Source organism: Thamnophis sirtalis, unplaced genomic scaffold (genome assembly GCF_051295495.1).
Source record: "Thamnophis sirtalis isolate CommonGarterSnake01/CBP01778 unplaced genomic scaffold, rThaSir2_p1.2 scaffold_9, whole genome shotgun sequence".
NCBI lineage: Eukaryota > Metazoa > Chordata > Lepidosauria > Squamata > Natricidae > Thamnophis > Thamnophis sirtalis.
The window spans coordinates 45,291,160-45,307,760 of NW_028261389.1; the positions used below are offsets into that span (position 1 = coordinate 45,291,160).

At 36.4% G+C, this 16,601-nt stretch overlaps 1 protein-coding gene across 1 annotated transcript in view; it reads right to left on the reverse strand.

Annotated features, from left to right (window-relative positions):
* The window catches only part of TRHDE (thyrotropin releasing hormone degrading enzyme), a 267,004-nt gene extending 250,487 nt beyond the window's left edge, over positions 1–16,517 (reverse strand). The window contains exons 1-2 of the mRNA XM_087723432.1: positions 15,212–16,517; positions 8,214–8,487 (exon numbers count right to left, since the gene is read on the reverse strand). Of these exons, the coding sequence (XP_087579558.1) occupies positions 8,214–8,487; positions 15,212–16,002 (1,065 nt within the window). The 5' untranslated portion in view covers positions 16,003–16,517. The remainder of the gene's footprint in view (positions 1–8,213; positions 8,488–15,211) is intronic.
* Between the last annotated feature and the right edge of the window lie 84 nt (positions 16,518–16,601).

A 16,601-nucleotide genomic window follows, 5' to 3' on the forward strand; every position in this document is an offset into this window, starting at 1 on the left:
CATTCAAATGAATAGGTTCATTAAAGGATTGTAGCATTCACCTAATGACTAAGGTTGACTCAGCCTTCCATCCTTCCGAGGTGGGTAAAATGAGGACCCAGATTGTTGGGGGCAATATGCTGACTCTGTAAACCGCTTAGAGAGGGCTGAAAGCCCTATGAAGCGGTATATAAGTATAAAGATTTAAGGTAATTTAATGATTAAGCGTTCGCTTAACAACTGCCACAAAAAAGGCAGAAAAAATTACTTCTGGTCTCATCTCATGGGTGCCTCAACTTATAAATGTAATCATTTCTAACTGGATTTCTGGTCTCTATCACAGTTGTAAGTTGAAGACTACCTGCATCAGTCACATGATTAATATGTGTACAATTATTATTATGCAGCAGATTGAAGATTCAGCTACCATTTCTATACATTTACCATACTTTCTATTTACATCTATTTATAGGCAATGGGTTTATATGTGGCATCCAACATTTTCATTAAATGACACTCAATTCATAGAGATGTAGAGAATTTATATTACATTCATTCATTTAAATAATGTGACCACAACTGCTGACTGAGGACTTTTTATTTTATTTTTGGGGAAGTAAGCATTATACAGGGACAGTATTTTCCAGATATCTCCAGCTTGCAAATTCAAATTACTGATCAATAACTGCTGACTATATGCTTGCAATTCATGGGTTTTAGCATACCCATTTTCTGCAGATTCATTTGCAAAATTGAAGTTATCTATTATTATGCACAGAGTCATTTGCTTACTAAAAGTAGTAAGAAAAGTTTTATTTGCTCTTGAATAGTAAGAGCAGTGTTTCATGTAGAGTCAGGTAAAATACTACACAATCAATAAGACAGTATTGCAAAATTAAAGAAAATGTTTTTATCAGATTAAAAATTAATAATCCTTTTTTAATTGTATTCTTCTGGTCTTTAACCATTGAAATCTACTCAAGATGTCAAAGAGCAAGGCGCTGATCACTTTCAAAATCATATAAAAATGCAACTGTTTTCAACATTCATTTATTTTAAAAAGCACTTTTAAGAAATATGTATTTAAAACAGTAAAGCATCAGTCAGCAAGAATCCTGAACCTTTTCCCCATTAGTTTCAAATCATACCCCCTCATATTCATGTTGAAGATAAAAGCTTGCGGATAAATAGACATCTGGAATTCTATTGGATGAAAGCATAGTAAGAAATGAAATGCAATCACCAAAAGTCATAGATTAAAATATATCACTGCTTTCTACCCATTCCAAACACCTCTCTCCATTAAAATTGTTCTAGACATTAATATGTAACTTGTAATTTGTAAAATACCATGTGTCACATAACTTACTTCATCATCTTAATTGGAATTTTTACAGTATGTTACTATTACTTCATAAACAATGATATTTTTTTCCACTCTGCAGAATTGAATTAAAAAGACACAACCACTTTGGAGCTAATTTAGTTTCAGACAATTATTAAAATTAAAGATTTTAACTGCTTTAAGCAAGCAAACAATTGAAATCTCTAAGATGTATATTTATTACTTAAATTTATATTTTATTTTTGTTCCAAGGTGTTCATTTTTTTTACAGAGTTATCCCTTTATCCAAAGCTAGCCTTGGCTGAAAAAGACCAAATAGCCCAGGACAAAAATACATTTTAAAAACAACTGTAGTTGCTATTTAATCACTAATTTATAAAATCAACAGTTTTATTCCTCAGGGAGTTTTTTGTGACATAAAGTTTTGACAGAAAAGATAGCTTTGTAGCAAAGTTCAAAATTACTAGGTGATTTTTAAATGATTTTAGAATCCTCTTAAATACCAGAATGATGTCACCAGTGTCTAGAATTATTAGTACATCTAAAGGAAGGCAATAATGAAATTCAACAGAATAGACCCACATTGGGAAGTAAGCATTACATACATACCCACAATGAACTACAATTACATGCAGACCTGCTTAACTCATAATAAATATTTGTTAATAGCCAACTGAGTACCAGTAGGTAAGCATTGTACAAATATTTTAATGTTCAAGCAATAAACACAAAAAGCAAAGAGCCAAAAAGTGCATTAAAAGTGCATTCAGATTCAGGAAATCTGAAAAAGACTCTGGACAGACCTCTTTATTGTGCTAGCTGGAATATTTCACCTTCCCATTTAAGTCTCTGCTAAAGTTCCCTATCATCCTGGCCTCCGTTGACTTAAATATTCTTTTTTCATAAGTGAGAGGAGATGATCTGATTTAGCACCTGGAGATCCCGCAAAGAACATCCCAGGGTAAATGCCTTTTTGTGGCAATTCATCCTCCTTTTTGAAAAGTTATATATTGGTTCATTACAGCAATAAAGTTGAGACAAACAACATAAGTCTGGGACAGCAGGTACATGTGCATCAAGGTCAGTACTAAGTAATGTTATTAGAGGGTATTCAAAATGAATACAGATTGTGAAGACAAGCAAATAAGATAATATGGAGTGATATAGGATAATACAGAGTTTTTAAAGTATCAGGGGAAAAGTGGATCACATCACTATCCCTCCTAGCTATTTCTTCTGCATGAATAGTACAATGTTCATTTGAATTTCAAATTAATTTATTATATCAATATATATAATAGTGTTCAAACTGCTAAAGACAGTTATTTTTTAAATTGGTGAAAATATCTACAGAAACTAAAAACTAGTACTGCATAAATATATGTTTTATTGGCACATAGTTTTATACAGTACAGAGCTGAAGTGCAGAATATCTGCAATCAGCTCCAAAATACATAGTGACAATTGTTCAGTAAATCTGAATAACAAATGAACTGCAAGCAAAATGTGAGCTACTTATAGATACTCCAGGAATGGTAAAGAGGTTAAATAAACTGTTCACTTGCAATTATTCCCTTAGAATTCAAAGCAAACCATTGAAAAGGCAAGGAAAATAAGGTTCACACACACACCCAAGTTGCCATGATATTTCAGTCAAAAATAAATTTAGACTGTGCCATAGCCTAACGTCTTTTTATTATTTTATCTTCCATGTGGATTTTTACTTTTCAACCTAAGAATTAAATAGTGGTTTCAAAGGCTAAATCTATTTTTCAAAGAACAGCTTGTTACATTGATAGCCCAGTCTACCGCTGAATAATATGGCAAAGTCAATATCCTTTGACTTTTAATACTGGTGAATTTGGGGCAAGACATATCCTCAACCTATCCAACCTATTTTTCAGGATTGTATGCCATCTTCATAACCTGAAGGAAAGACAGAAAAATATATAAAAATAATACCAACATGCATACTGTTTCTGATACTGGAGATAATATATAATTATTCTGATATATACAGTAACCAGCTACTTTTCCAATCCAATCCATTCAAGAATTCCCTGTAGAAGTTCTACAATGTAACTTTTCTTTTTATAAGCTAAAAAAATCTTATTACACTCTTCTCTTCACATTCTACATATAACAGTCAAGCAATGAGTTTAAACGTCTCTAGTACTTGATGATACCTAGTCATATAATTCTGTCCCTGGTGAATAAAGCAATGCTATGAACAACTTATCTCAGTGCCTAAAGACGATGATGGTCTGGTGGGGAAGCAACAGGTTTTAGTTGAACCCTGGCAAGACTGAGAGGCTTTGGGCTTGGGAACTTTCCAATTGTAGCACTAAACCATCTTTGGTGCTGGATGAGGTGGCACTGCCTTAGACAGAACTGGGAAGTCCCTGCTGGCTTCATTACTCCTGTTCGAAGGGTAGGTGGTAGTTGTTTCCTTTGCACAGCTTTGTATTATGTGTCCATTGTGGATGGGAGAGGATTGTCCACTGTCATTCATTCCCTGGTAAACTCCTGCTTGGATTTATGTAATGCCATCTACATGGGGCTGCTTTTGAAGTATATCAAGTAGCTTCAGCCAATACGAAATGGAACAGTGCAGGCAGTTATGTGTGACCTTAGTATGGTACATTACACCTCTGCTCTGTGGGCTACATCGGTTGCCAATTTGCTTCTGGGTCCAAATCAAGATGCCGCTTTTAAATCTTTAAATCCCTTCATGACACGTGGCCAATTCATCTGTGGGACCATTTCCCATAGATGGGAGGCCTGTTCCACCATATCTGAACTACGCAGTGAGATCCAGAAGGCAGGTCTTCTCTGCCATGGTGCCCGCCTTATGGAACCTTCTCATCAGAAGTGATATTTATCCCTCTTAACATTCCACAGCCCCCTCAGAACATTACTATGCCTTCAGGCCTGGAGAGTCTAGGGGACCAGGGAATTCTGGTGATGGTTCCTTTACTGTGGCTATCATCTTCTCCTGTTTTTATGGTTTTCATACTTGAGATAACTGTTATATATTTATTATTTTTATTAAATATTTGTAGTTGAGCCCAGAGTCCCTTTTTTGTGAGATAGGCATCCGTACAAATTTGACAAATAAATAATATAACAGGTTCCAATTGAAGCATTACCAAATAGTATTCTTAAATATTAACATTCCTCTTTCCCTCCATACCTGCACTATCAATGAAAACTGTAGCATTTCTATGCTGGCAGTACACAGAATAGTTGCATATGGTATTATAACAACTTCTCTGAGTGAAAGACCATTTAAATAAATGCTGTTAATCTATAGCATTATGCTAGTGTATCACTGCTCTTTACTTAATGGATTTGAGATTTATTCAGGTGCAAATCACTATATATTATTCTGATTCAGGGAAAGCAGAGTCCAATCAAGCTACATGCTCAATTCTTGAAGAAAAGTATTCTTTTCTCTCATTTGAAGGACCTCTAGCCGCCAGAAATACCTGTATGAAATGTAATTATCCACATATCTTTTGAAGAAAGAGATCAGGTAAAATAAGGTTGCCAAATGAGTTTGCTGTATTATAACCACTAAATATATTCTCAACTGATAATTCATTCTTCAAGTCAACGCAATGAAAAAAGTAAGTAAATTATACAGCTCTGAAGTCATGTATCAAAGTGTTGCAGTCAGTTACTTTTCAAACGAAAAACAGTAAACAAAATTGTGATCTGGCTTTGGGGAACTTCAAATGAAAGCTAAGTAATATAATTCAAAACCTGCAGTATACCTTTCTGAGAATTATGTCAGGAAACAATTCCTACTTTCACAATATTTGCTGTGATGAGAGGGGAAATATATATTATAGTTTTGCAATCCAGCTGATTTTAAGTTAACCGTCAGTGGGCTGGTCTTCAGTCAAACAAACAAATTAAGCCTGAAATCTTGAACAATGTTACTACAGGGCAGATTCCACTGAACAAAACGAAATAAATGCTATGCCTTACATCTGCAGGAGAAGCCCCTCCTATATATGTTAACAACTTGCTTTTAAATAGAATTTATACCGCAAAATCACAGGACAAAACAGTGTACATGCCATTGCTTAAAAATGAATGGGTGTTTTTCCCAAGAGCATATCACCATACAGTTGGAATCTCAGTCCCGAATTGGAAAAATCTTAAGTCAGTCATAAACTCCCAACCTAATTTAATGTCTTTGCTGCAAAGATGTGGTATCTGAATCATTGCATATGCAAACTTGAACTCCAAATGTAAATATTAAGAGTACATAACAGAAAAATTGTTTTGCTTTGAAACTAGAATACAATATCATAAGATCTACCAAGCTATTTCAATTGTTTGATTGTTGTGGGGTTTAGGTGAAATCAATTCTGAATGGATCAAGTGATGGAAGGCTGATGTGCATCGCCCCACTCACCCCTCTTCCTCTTAATAGCTTCCACTGTGGCTTACTCCAAGGGCTCAACCACTACTCCACACCTTTGCAGTGCCTACTCTTTCCTACTTCCCTTTAGTTGCCTCCCAGATATCCCAGCACAGCATATTCCTCAGCTACATTCAACGTGTAGAATGCAGGCCAAGCCCTTTGAGTTTTCTTGATCTCTGAATTAAATGAAGAATATACTGTGGAATGTAGTCAACATTTCCTTGTAACCATGCAGGAGGAAGGAAGGTGCTAGAATGAGTAGAAGGCAGACAGGTCAGCTAGTGAGATATGTTGTGCTATAATACCAGTATGATGTTCTCGGTGCATGGACTAAAATAGATGTTTTGATTCAGTACAGATCACATGAAAACAGCTGTATAATGCAAATATGTGTTTGTACACAGAATAGTTTACATATCCTAGTAAAAATTTAAACAGATAAGAAACCCCTCTGATGTAGTCTTTAAATTTGAATTTTATTGCTACCACAATTTGGACTAAACAAAAGAACATTTTTCCCATTTGACTTTCATTAGGAATGTGAATTGGCAGGAAGTTTTGTTTTAAATCATCTATTTAGCAGGCAAAGTTGTTTGTATATATTTTAGTTCACTACATAGTTACGTTTGTGATATTTTTAAACAAAAGAAAACTATCATCAGTAGACTTCCATTAATACATGAAGTGTGTAGCTTTCTGCCAATTACCATAAACCATACGTGAATATCTCCTTCAAACTGGAATACTAAGTGAAGGCTATGATGCAAAAGTCAAATGGATGAGGTACAATATAAATGTAAATGAAATACTTGCCCACAAGCATGTGTATGCATTATACATTATAAACTACATTATAAACCTATTCATCAATGATGTAAAAATATGGCTGAAAATCCAATCAGAAGTCTTGTATTCTTGCTAAGCTTATGTCTCTAGACATAATAGAATGGAGCTATAGAAAGATTTGGTGGCAAAATTATTAAAATCTCATCCTGGGATAGAAATGCTAATTATGTTTAATAGTAGAATTTTTTCGATTTCGATTTTTTCGATTTTATTGAATTTCTATGCCGCCCTATTCCCAGAGGGACTCAGGGCGGCTCACAAACCAAGTCAGGGGGGGGATACAAACAGGAAAAAAAGACACGGACAAAACAATACCACAATTTAAAAACAATCAACAGCCACACCATTCGAGCGGGGACAAGAGCTCATCAGCCCCAGGCCTGTCGGAACAGCCAGGTTTTAAGGGCTTTGCGGAAAGCCTGGGGGGTGGTGAGGGTCCGAATCTCCACGGGGAGCTCGTTCCAAAGGGCCGGAGGAGCCACAGAGAAGGCCCTCCTCTGGGTGGTAGCCAATCGGCATTGGCCAGTGGATGGAATTCGGAGGAGGCCTAATCTGTGGGATGTAATCGGTCTGTTGGAGGTAATTGGCAGCAGGTGGTCTCCCAAGGTAATAACTTGAACTGAAAATAAATTTAGGTGCTCAATTCTAGCAATAGCTAGCTTCTTAGTGAGACAACTATGTTGATGCTTCTTCTTCACAATCAACTTCAAATATTAAAGTCCTTTATTCAGAAAATAGAATGGTTAATTAGAAGACCACAAAGCATTTGATCACCCCAGAATGCTTCACAGAATTCGTTAGTTCCATGTTAAGCTTAAGAACAAATATCAGCCTTAAATAGGCTGATATTTGAATCCCAAACCGTACAATAATTCAAACATGGTCAAAAATATATTTAAAATTACTGTTTACAGTGGTACCTTGATACTCAACTGCTTTAAAACTGATCAAATTTGGCATTTTGATGTGAAAAAAATTGTCCCAGTACTCGTTTGTTGGTACTCTATGTACAAGTTAAAACTTGTTGACTCACTACATTATTCCTTAGAGGAAAACATTGTTTGGTACTTGTCACTTTTGCTATTCATCACACCTTCTAGAATCAATTAATGACAAGTACCTGTACTTAAAATGGGGGGGGGGTTTCATTACTAACTAAACATCCATGAGAAAACCTGATTTTGAAAGATGACATACAATTTTGAAAATAAAGTAAGCAAAGAAGGATGAAGGATACCTAAGCTTTTAATAATAACAGTTCCTTTGACTAATTTCTATAAATGATACTAGTTGCTGAGAACTGCCAGATTGCCACAAGTTATAAATAAAATAAATACAAATAAATAAAAGAATCTTTTATCAATATTAAAAGATGCAACAAATCTTTAAAGCTGATTCAACAGCTCAATCCTATTTTCTCTTTTCTGACTCTAAAAGATTAAGCAGATATTCCAGACTGTCAGTATAAGGCACTAATTGGATATCTATAAATTAAACGGAAATGGCCATAGCCAATGAGACATTGCTGAATAACTAAACACTTTTATCCTAATATGTCATGTTCATTCCCAAACATTTCCCAGTGAAAGTAGACTGAGCAATACTTACTACAACACCATTGTTTGTGGTAGTCTCACGGTATGTAAAATTGCAAACAGCCCAAGCTAAGTAATATGTGGACATGAGTGGAGTCTGTGAAAAGTGATCCGTAACCCATCCATCTTCTTCAGAAACAGAGGTTTCCACTGGCATATTGGACAAAGATAAATAAGTTGCTTGATGTTTGATGCTGATTTTAAATGTGGCCTTGTAGATAGGTTCATCAAAGCAAGGAAAGGCTTTTCTGGCATGTGTAGGAGAAAACTGTGTAACTGCAAGAAACCTGGAAGGGGAAAAAATGTTTTCATTCAGAACTGGATGCAAAAAAATATTGTAATGCAAATGACGGCAAGTTTGGATTAGTGGTTATTAGTGGATACAATACAATAGCAGAGTTGGAAGGGACCTTGGAAGTCTTCTAGTCCAACCCCCTGCCTAAGCAGGAAACCCTGTACAGTTTCAGACAAATGGCTATCCAACATCATCTTACAAGACTTCCAGTGTTGGGGCATTCACAATTTCTGGAGGCAAGCTGTTCCACTGATTCCAACTGTTCTGTCAGGAAATTTCTCCTCAGTTCTAAGTTGCTTCTCTCCTTGATTAGTTTCCACCCATTGCTTCTTGTTCTATTCCATTCTTCATATGTTTTAGTCTCCAGTCCCCTAATCATCTTTGTTGCTCTTCTCTGCACTCTTTCTAGAGTCTCCATACCTTTTCTACATCGCGGTGACCAAAACTGAATGCAGTATTCCAAGTGTGGCCTTACCAAGGCATTATAAAGTGGTATTAACACTTCACGTGATCTTGATTCTATCCCTCTGTTTATGTAGCCTAGAACTGTGTTGGTTTTGTTGGCAGCTGCTGCACACTGCTGGCCCATATTTAAATGGCTGTCCACTAGGACTCCAAAATCCCTTTCACAGTTACTACTACTGAGCAAGGTATACTGGGCTAGAAACCAGAAGCTGTGAGTTTTAATCCTGTCTTAGATCAGTTAAGTGACTTTGGGCCAGTCGCTCACACTCCCTCTGCCCACAATATCAGACTCAAGCAATAATCAGTCAATTCCTGTCGGTCAACTCCCTGTTACACCCAATGGATCCTTAAAAAAGGATCAACTTGCAGAAAATTTGCAATGGGAAAAAAAGAGCAACCATCATTATGAAGCTTTGTCAGCATTTTTTTCCTTGTGGACCAAAATTATTTGGTTTTGAATGACCTTTCATTATGAATAACTAGAATTATTATAGCCATATCTGTATCTACAGATTTTTTTATTTAAAAAAATGTTTTGAATTTGAGAAAGTGTTTGAAAGAGCAGTAATATGCAACATAAAGCCAAAATTACATTTAACTCTAGAGAAAATATTTATCTGCTAATTCTATCAATATGGTTTTTAAAAACCCTTACCAAGAGTTTTTAAAAATCTTACCAAGTGCTGCAACCTATAGCAGAATCTTAGACAGGAATAAATCCAGGAAAAATAAAAGCAAGTTAACTATAGCTTACAATTATATTAATGATACTTTTCAGGAACTCTGCAATGCACTCTGACTTCATATGTTGTACAGTGTTTTCTCACCTAAGAATACTCGACACCTTCAATTCAATGTCTGGACAAGTCCCTGCAGTTTACCTGGCAAGATTTCATTAATGGTTTGCCATTGCCTACTTTCTAGAACTGAGTATGTCTGATTGGCCCAAGATCACACAGTTGGCTTTGTGATTAAGATGGGACTAGAACTCACAGTCTCCTGGTTTCTAGCCTGATGCCTTAAAAACTATACTAAGCTGGTTCTCATAAGAATACTTTGGAAACTGTTGTTTTTATAAGCAACATGTCAGTAATATTACAAATTTAAGGTATTTGCTAGATGCCAATCTTGCCCCATCAGTAATAATTCCGATATTTTACTATATGTAGCATTTATCAAATAGGAATACTAAGAAAAACTGTGTCAAATATATATAAAAGCATTGGCTTAGTTCAAAGAGCATTATGTACAGCAATGTTTGGGCTACCTTTTCCCTCTTTATTTGCACATTAAAAAGGGACTTTTGGCTTTGAATATATTGCAATTCCAAATCACAAAACAAAGAGAAACAAGGATTGCTTTCAGAGCCAGATTTGTTAACTGAAATAAGACACAATTTGCTAGATTTGTTGTAATGGGATATTGCAAATTAGTCAACATCCAGAAGTAAAAGTAATTTCCTTTTCAGACTTGCAGAGAAAAAAGTGAAGAGACAACATGGAATCCCATGGCCATACTACCGGTATAGCATTTGTTTGTACTTGGCTTTATCTAATTCCAATGGAAAAATACTTAGTTAATGATGGAAGAGTGGTGAAAGTTTAAAGGTTATTGAAAATTAATCCACATTCTATATGTTGACATGCCCACACATATATTACATTTATTGCTCATATTGTAACAATAGCTAAGACACTGACCGCTTGTTTTACTGAGTAGAAGGCTTCTAAATCTTTATTTTATTTCTGTATAATTTTTGCATTTTTTTTTTATCCAGAAATAAAAACTAATGAAACTTTGTATAATAGAGCTATAAAACTGATGGAAATCTTGAAATTTTGTTCGATTTCTTTTAACCATACATTTGCCTGAGATTTATGATTTCATATTTTTAGGCAGAACATAATTTTAATTTTATTGTTGTATGTCTGACAATATTTTCTATAGTCTTCGAAGACCAAATATTACTAATACTATTTTTCAAATAAATGCATGTAACTTTGACAAATGAAACCTGCCAGTATTAAAATGACACTTTAAAAGGTGTGATTGTAATTTCTACAATATTTAGTTTTCTGTAATCATTTCACAGCAAATTAAATGTTCTAAATTATTAGATATTTAAGTAAATATTAAATCCCACTTATTTTCTTATTAATGGATCATGTTCCCAGACTACTTTTTTTTAAAAAATCAACTTTCTTATATTTTAATTGAGTAATATTTTCAAGTATTTAGTTCTTGAACTTGGCATAATCTCAAAGCCCTAATTAAAAAGAATTATTAAAATTCCAACAATAAAAGATGGAATCATTACATTTGCTTAAAAAAATTAATTATGATAAGTTGAAACATATATGATAGTTGAAAATATACATTCTAAAAATGGTTAATGATATAATTATTTCAAATAAAAACATGTCCAAAGCGCACCTACCAGGTTTGTGGCAACTGGTTGTTCTATGTCATTCCAAGCCACTAATGCCAGAATATCTGGAGCAAAATTAATTGCAGGATTAAATTTTCAGTCAGAGTGGATGAACTGATGTGGGCATTCTTTAGATTCATAATAAGTATCAGAAAGATCAAACTGAAAAGTTGACCTGGTGATAATTTCTGCCTCATGAAAGACTTACAAATGCCATTCTTAGCCCTTAAATACTAAATTATATGTGTGAGAGATAATCATATCTTTGTATTAACTTCACCAAGCATAAATAATTATGTTCTAACACATAGTGCTCTATGTGCTGAATATAAATGAAATGCAATAAAAGCTTATTTATATATTCTGATACTTGTTGAAAGTAAAGATGAATTAGAGGATTAAAATGTATTCATAGCTAGTGGGCCTTGTGGGGTTCTTAATATCATGGTGGTTTTAATATATTAGAAAATATATCTTGACTATCCAGTCATTTATTAGAACAATGCAAATAGAAGTCTCTGGTCCTGCATATGCTTTGTTTAAACTTCAGAATTTACACACATGTGGTAGTTAATGACAGGATTATATCTCAAATGTGTAATTATGGGAAAGAAAAATTTACAGGATGGCATCCTTGAATACAGATGACAGCAATTTGTACCTATTTTAATTCTACCTTTTCTATTAAAAAGGCAGATATGTTTCCTAAAACATCCTGTCTAGAAATTAGTTTTGAAAAGTAACAAAGCTATTAGGATTGAAGGAATTGTTTTGTTCTAATATATATAAAAAGTCAATTCATTTTTAGGATAATTTGCATATGATGTCCCTTAAAATACTGTTATGTCACCAATACAATACAATAACTAAAACTTTTATTGTAGTGTTTTGATTTTACTTTAAACCATCAATGATTAAATTACCTCAACAGAAAAATTAGTATTTTAGAGTCTCCGCAATATTTTAGAAATATTTATGTTATTTGCTGATAGGGTCAAGAAATTGGCCCTATCTTCCTTTATCTATCTTTATCACTTCTATGGAAGACTTATGATAATAAAACATTGGATCAAATGAACAAATAAAGGAAATAAAGGTCTACTAAATTCAATTAAATATAAATAAGTCAAAGAATATAACTGCTTGGAGCTACTTATCATTAGACTATTGTGCAAAGAATGTTGACAGATATTTTGTATGCTGATTACTAATTTTCTTAACTGCTACATAATCCCATGAAAACTCTGAAATCATTTTAATTATAGGTCATCCTGTTTCCAACAGTTATAGGGTTGCCAAACTTTCAGGCATATTTTTCCACAGAAATGTGTTCTAGATCATGATTGCCTAATAAACTTTTGATATTTCAAAAAGAAAACATTAAACAGTTCAATGTGGTCTATATTTCAAAGATACTTTACTTCTCTCTCAGAAAAGTACAAAGTGCTTGAACCTCCCTATGTGAGATTAGGTATTGATCTGTTGACTTAAATAGAGCTGGACCAATTTACAGCAATTTAAAATTTTGTTTTGTGCAATTCTTTGATAAGTGGACAATTCTATGGCACTCTACTCAGAAAATGCCACAGTATTCACTGAAGATTATTTGCAGATAAGTGGGTACAAGACTGCAACATAAATGCATAATCAATAAATTAACTATGTGAATAGATATTAAAAACTATTGGTATTATTTCTTCGGTGTGTACATATGCTAAGACTTCGTTGTAATTGTTACATTACTGCATGTGCATTATTTATAATTTTGCCACAACCTTTCAATTACTTTGTCACGCTTGCCATTTATTTTTATTTTTAATGTTTTATTATAATTTCTTGTTTTCATACTTGTAGTTTTCAGAGTCCACTTCCAGGAAGTTTGGTAGAAATCAAGTTTAAGAAATTATTATTATTATAAAGCTTAGAAAGGAAATTTGCCTCAAACTACATTTCTCTGTAGAGAAAGCATATCTTCGGTATTATTAAAGCAATAAAAATAGAAGTCTGTGATCCTGCATATGCTTGCTGCATGGAATTTGGAGGTAATATCCTTTTAATGGACCATTATGCTGCAAAAACATTTCACACATTTTGAGGAAAGTTATATTAGTATAAGGTATAGGATGTTGGCATAATTAAGGTGAAGGCACACTCATTTTTTGGATGGCAATGACTTAAGTAAACTAGTTGTTCAAGATAAACTGTCAAAGAAATTATGAGATGTACAGAATAAGATCAAGGTTCGGTTTTCAATAATGTTCAGAATGAAAATAAATCCTTTTTATATTTCTGATAACAAAGTTATCATAAATTTATTTCTGCTTTCCTTAATCTAAAGCTTTCTTTAAGGAATTAGGACTGGGCTTTGTTATTTGATTTTTGTTGAATAAAAAACTTAAAACTTATTCTTAACAGACTTGGTCTATATAATGTGATCAGTAAAGAAGCCCAAGACTTTCTTCTCAACTGCAGAGTATACTTGGAATGGGTGGTCTAAAATCATAACAAGGAAAGGAGTGCTTTTCTCTATTTGAAATTCTACTTCTGAAACCTTCCCCCTTCATTGTTTCTGCTCTCTCCATGTTTACTATCAAGCAGATCTAAACCCCCACCCCATTGTAAAGTATTTACACAGATAAGTTTAGTATTAAAGTCCTTTGCAGTTCACTTGAATATACAACAAAATATTTCCTTAATAAACTATAGCTAGGTAGATCATGTACTGGTGGTACTCTTTAAAACTTTCTCAGTAAGAGAAGCTTCTTTAAATTCTTTATAAACAATTCCTTTTATCTCAATTGCTATGCTTGTTGATGTAAACAAATGCATATGCAACAGTGCCAAGTTAAAAAGTATTGACTAATTTCTCCTATAGCAAGAGTAACCTGAAAAACCACAACTCTGGGAAGCTACCAGGTTGCCTATCTCGTCTTGGACCTTATGGTAAGATGTAGGAAATAGTGGCTAGTCAAATACAGCTCTCTCATAGACTGAATAACACTTGCAAATTATTCTGTTAACATCCCAGGGTCAATTATTGTTACAAGCTATGAGTAAGAAAATCCACTTCCCCACCAAGGACGCAGTTGAAAAAAATCTAATGAAGTACAATTAATTGTTCCCCTTTTTCCTAGGAATGCCACATAGCTTTGCCTTTTTGTGAAATGAAACCAAGAATAAATGCAGGGAGACCCCATTGTGCAGATACAGGTATAGCAGAATAAAATTACTTTGCCATTAGTATTGCTATAGTAAGAAGAAATCTTCTCTCTAAACCGCATTTCAGAATTAAGCATCATAAAAGAAATGTGTTGTTCTAAGATGTCAGTCTTAAAATACTCTAATTGCAGTATTCTGTTTCTTTTATCCGGTTCTCTTTGAACAGGAAAGTTTATACAAACTTTAAGGCAGTAAATAAGTTGCAAATGGAAGGACAGTTAAATTCCAAATTTAATTGATCAGATCCTGCCTAAGTAAAATGTGAACTTTGCTGGAGGTACAGGATAGAGTTTAAGCAGTTAACATGAAAACTTTTGCAGAAGTTTAATTCAAGTGGCTTTAACGCCAAACATATCCATTTCTGGCATACAGATGTATTAAAGATGATTATAAGGTCTCTTATATTCTAAAGTAAAATGTTAAATTTAAAAAAAAGTTTGGGGGGGTGCTGGGAAGTTAAACCTTTTGGTTAACATGACTCTATATTAATGCAAACGGTGCCCTTATGCAGGAATTTTCAGGAAGCACTTGTTATTCCGACTACACACAATAAAAAAGGGGGAAGAGGGTAAAGGAAGGGCAAGTATGGAAAGGAGATCGATACCTTCTTTCCCCGTAGAGGACGTAAGAGCTGCGGAAAAATCCCAAAAGCTCGTTCTCGATCGGAGCGTTATAGAGGATCTTAAGGTTGTAACTTCTCTGTTCCTCTAAGCTCCGATTGAGGACTATGACGAAGACCTGGGTCTGTGGGTAAAAGAAGAAGCCGGAGACGTTCAGGGCACCGGCCAGCCGGTCCTCGGCCACACGGACTGCTTCGATGTGCATGCGGTGGGCGTGGAGAACGAGGTAACGGGTGGCGTTGAGACACTCGACTTGCACGTTGACCTCGCCGCTGAAGGTGAAGTTCTCCATGAAGACGCTCAGCATCAGGTTGTAGTGGAGGGGGCGCAGGTGTCCGGGAAGGCGCAGCTGGGTCCACGGTTGCTCCCCCCGCCGCCTCGGCCACTCCTCCTCCTCTTCCCCTCTAGCCGCTTCCAACGCCACCGTCTCTTCCCCTGCACTTCCAGGGGTTTCCCCGGCGCTGTTCTGGTTCAAGCGGGCACTTCCTGCGGGGGCTGCAGCGGCAGCTGCCGCCGGGACACTCCGGTTGCCCGCCCTGCCTCCTGGGCCGTCCGGCGTGGTGCCGCTGCTGCATTCCTCGATGCGCACGCTGAGCAACACGGCGATCATGGTGACTACCAGCAGCGCCAGGATGGAGATGGCGAAGCCCATCACCAGGCGCTTGTGCACCGTGATGTGTCGCTCGGTGGTGCGGGGTCGAGTGGCCGCCGCGTCTGCCCACTGGCCGGAGAGCCCCCTGCCGCCGTTACTCAGAGCAGCGTCCTCCTCGATCATCCTGAGCACGAAGGATCAGCTCTTCTGACGCTTCTCGGTGAGGAACATCAAACTAGCGCCACCCTTGGCTCCTCCCGCAGGGTTGCCGCCGTCCCCCGCCGGGGCCGGTAGCGCATCAGAGACCGCCGAGAGAAACGGGGAACGGAAGGAAGACCGGGGAAGCACCTAGCAGAGATCAAACCCTCCGCTTTTCTTCTGGCTGCCTCCCCGCCTCCTTCTGCCGCAGCCGCTGCGGGCGTCACTTTGCGAGGAAACCTTCGCGCTCCCTAAGAGCAGCCCCGGCGGCCGAAGGGAAGCTCCTCGCGCCCCATGTGGGAGGAGGAGCCGCCGATTGCCAGCGCGGACTTTGGACGCCTGGCGTTCTCTTCTAGGCAGGTCTGGGCGCCGTTTCCCGGTCGGCGCTGGAAAGAGAGGACCTCGCGTGGGTCCAGCCAAAAGAGCCAAGAGCTCCGGTTGGCCGCCTCCTCGCTCTCCCCGGGCTACTTATGCGCTCCCTCAAACTCGCCGCGCCACAAACTCTCCTCCCACTCAGCCCCTCTTGACTTAAAGGCTCTGCTCCTTGATTCGCCGGCTCCCATTTTTGCCTCGACGGCTCAGGC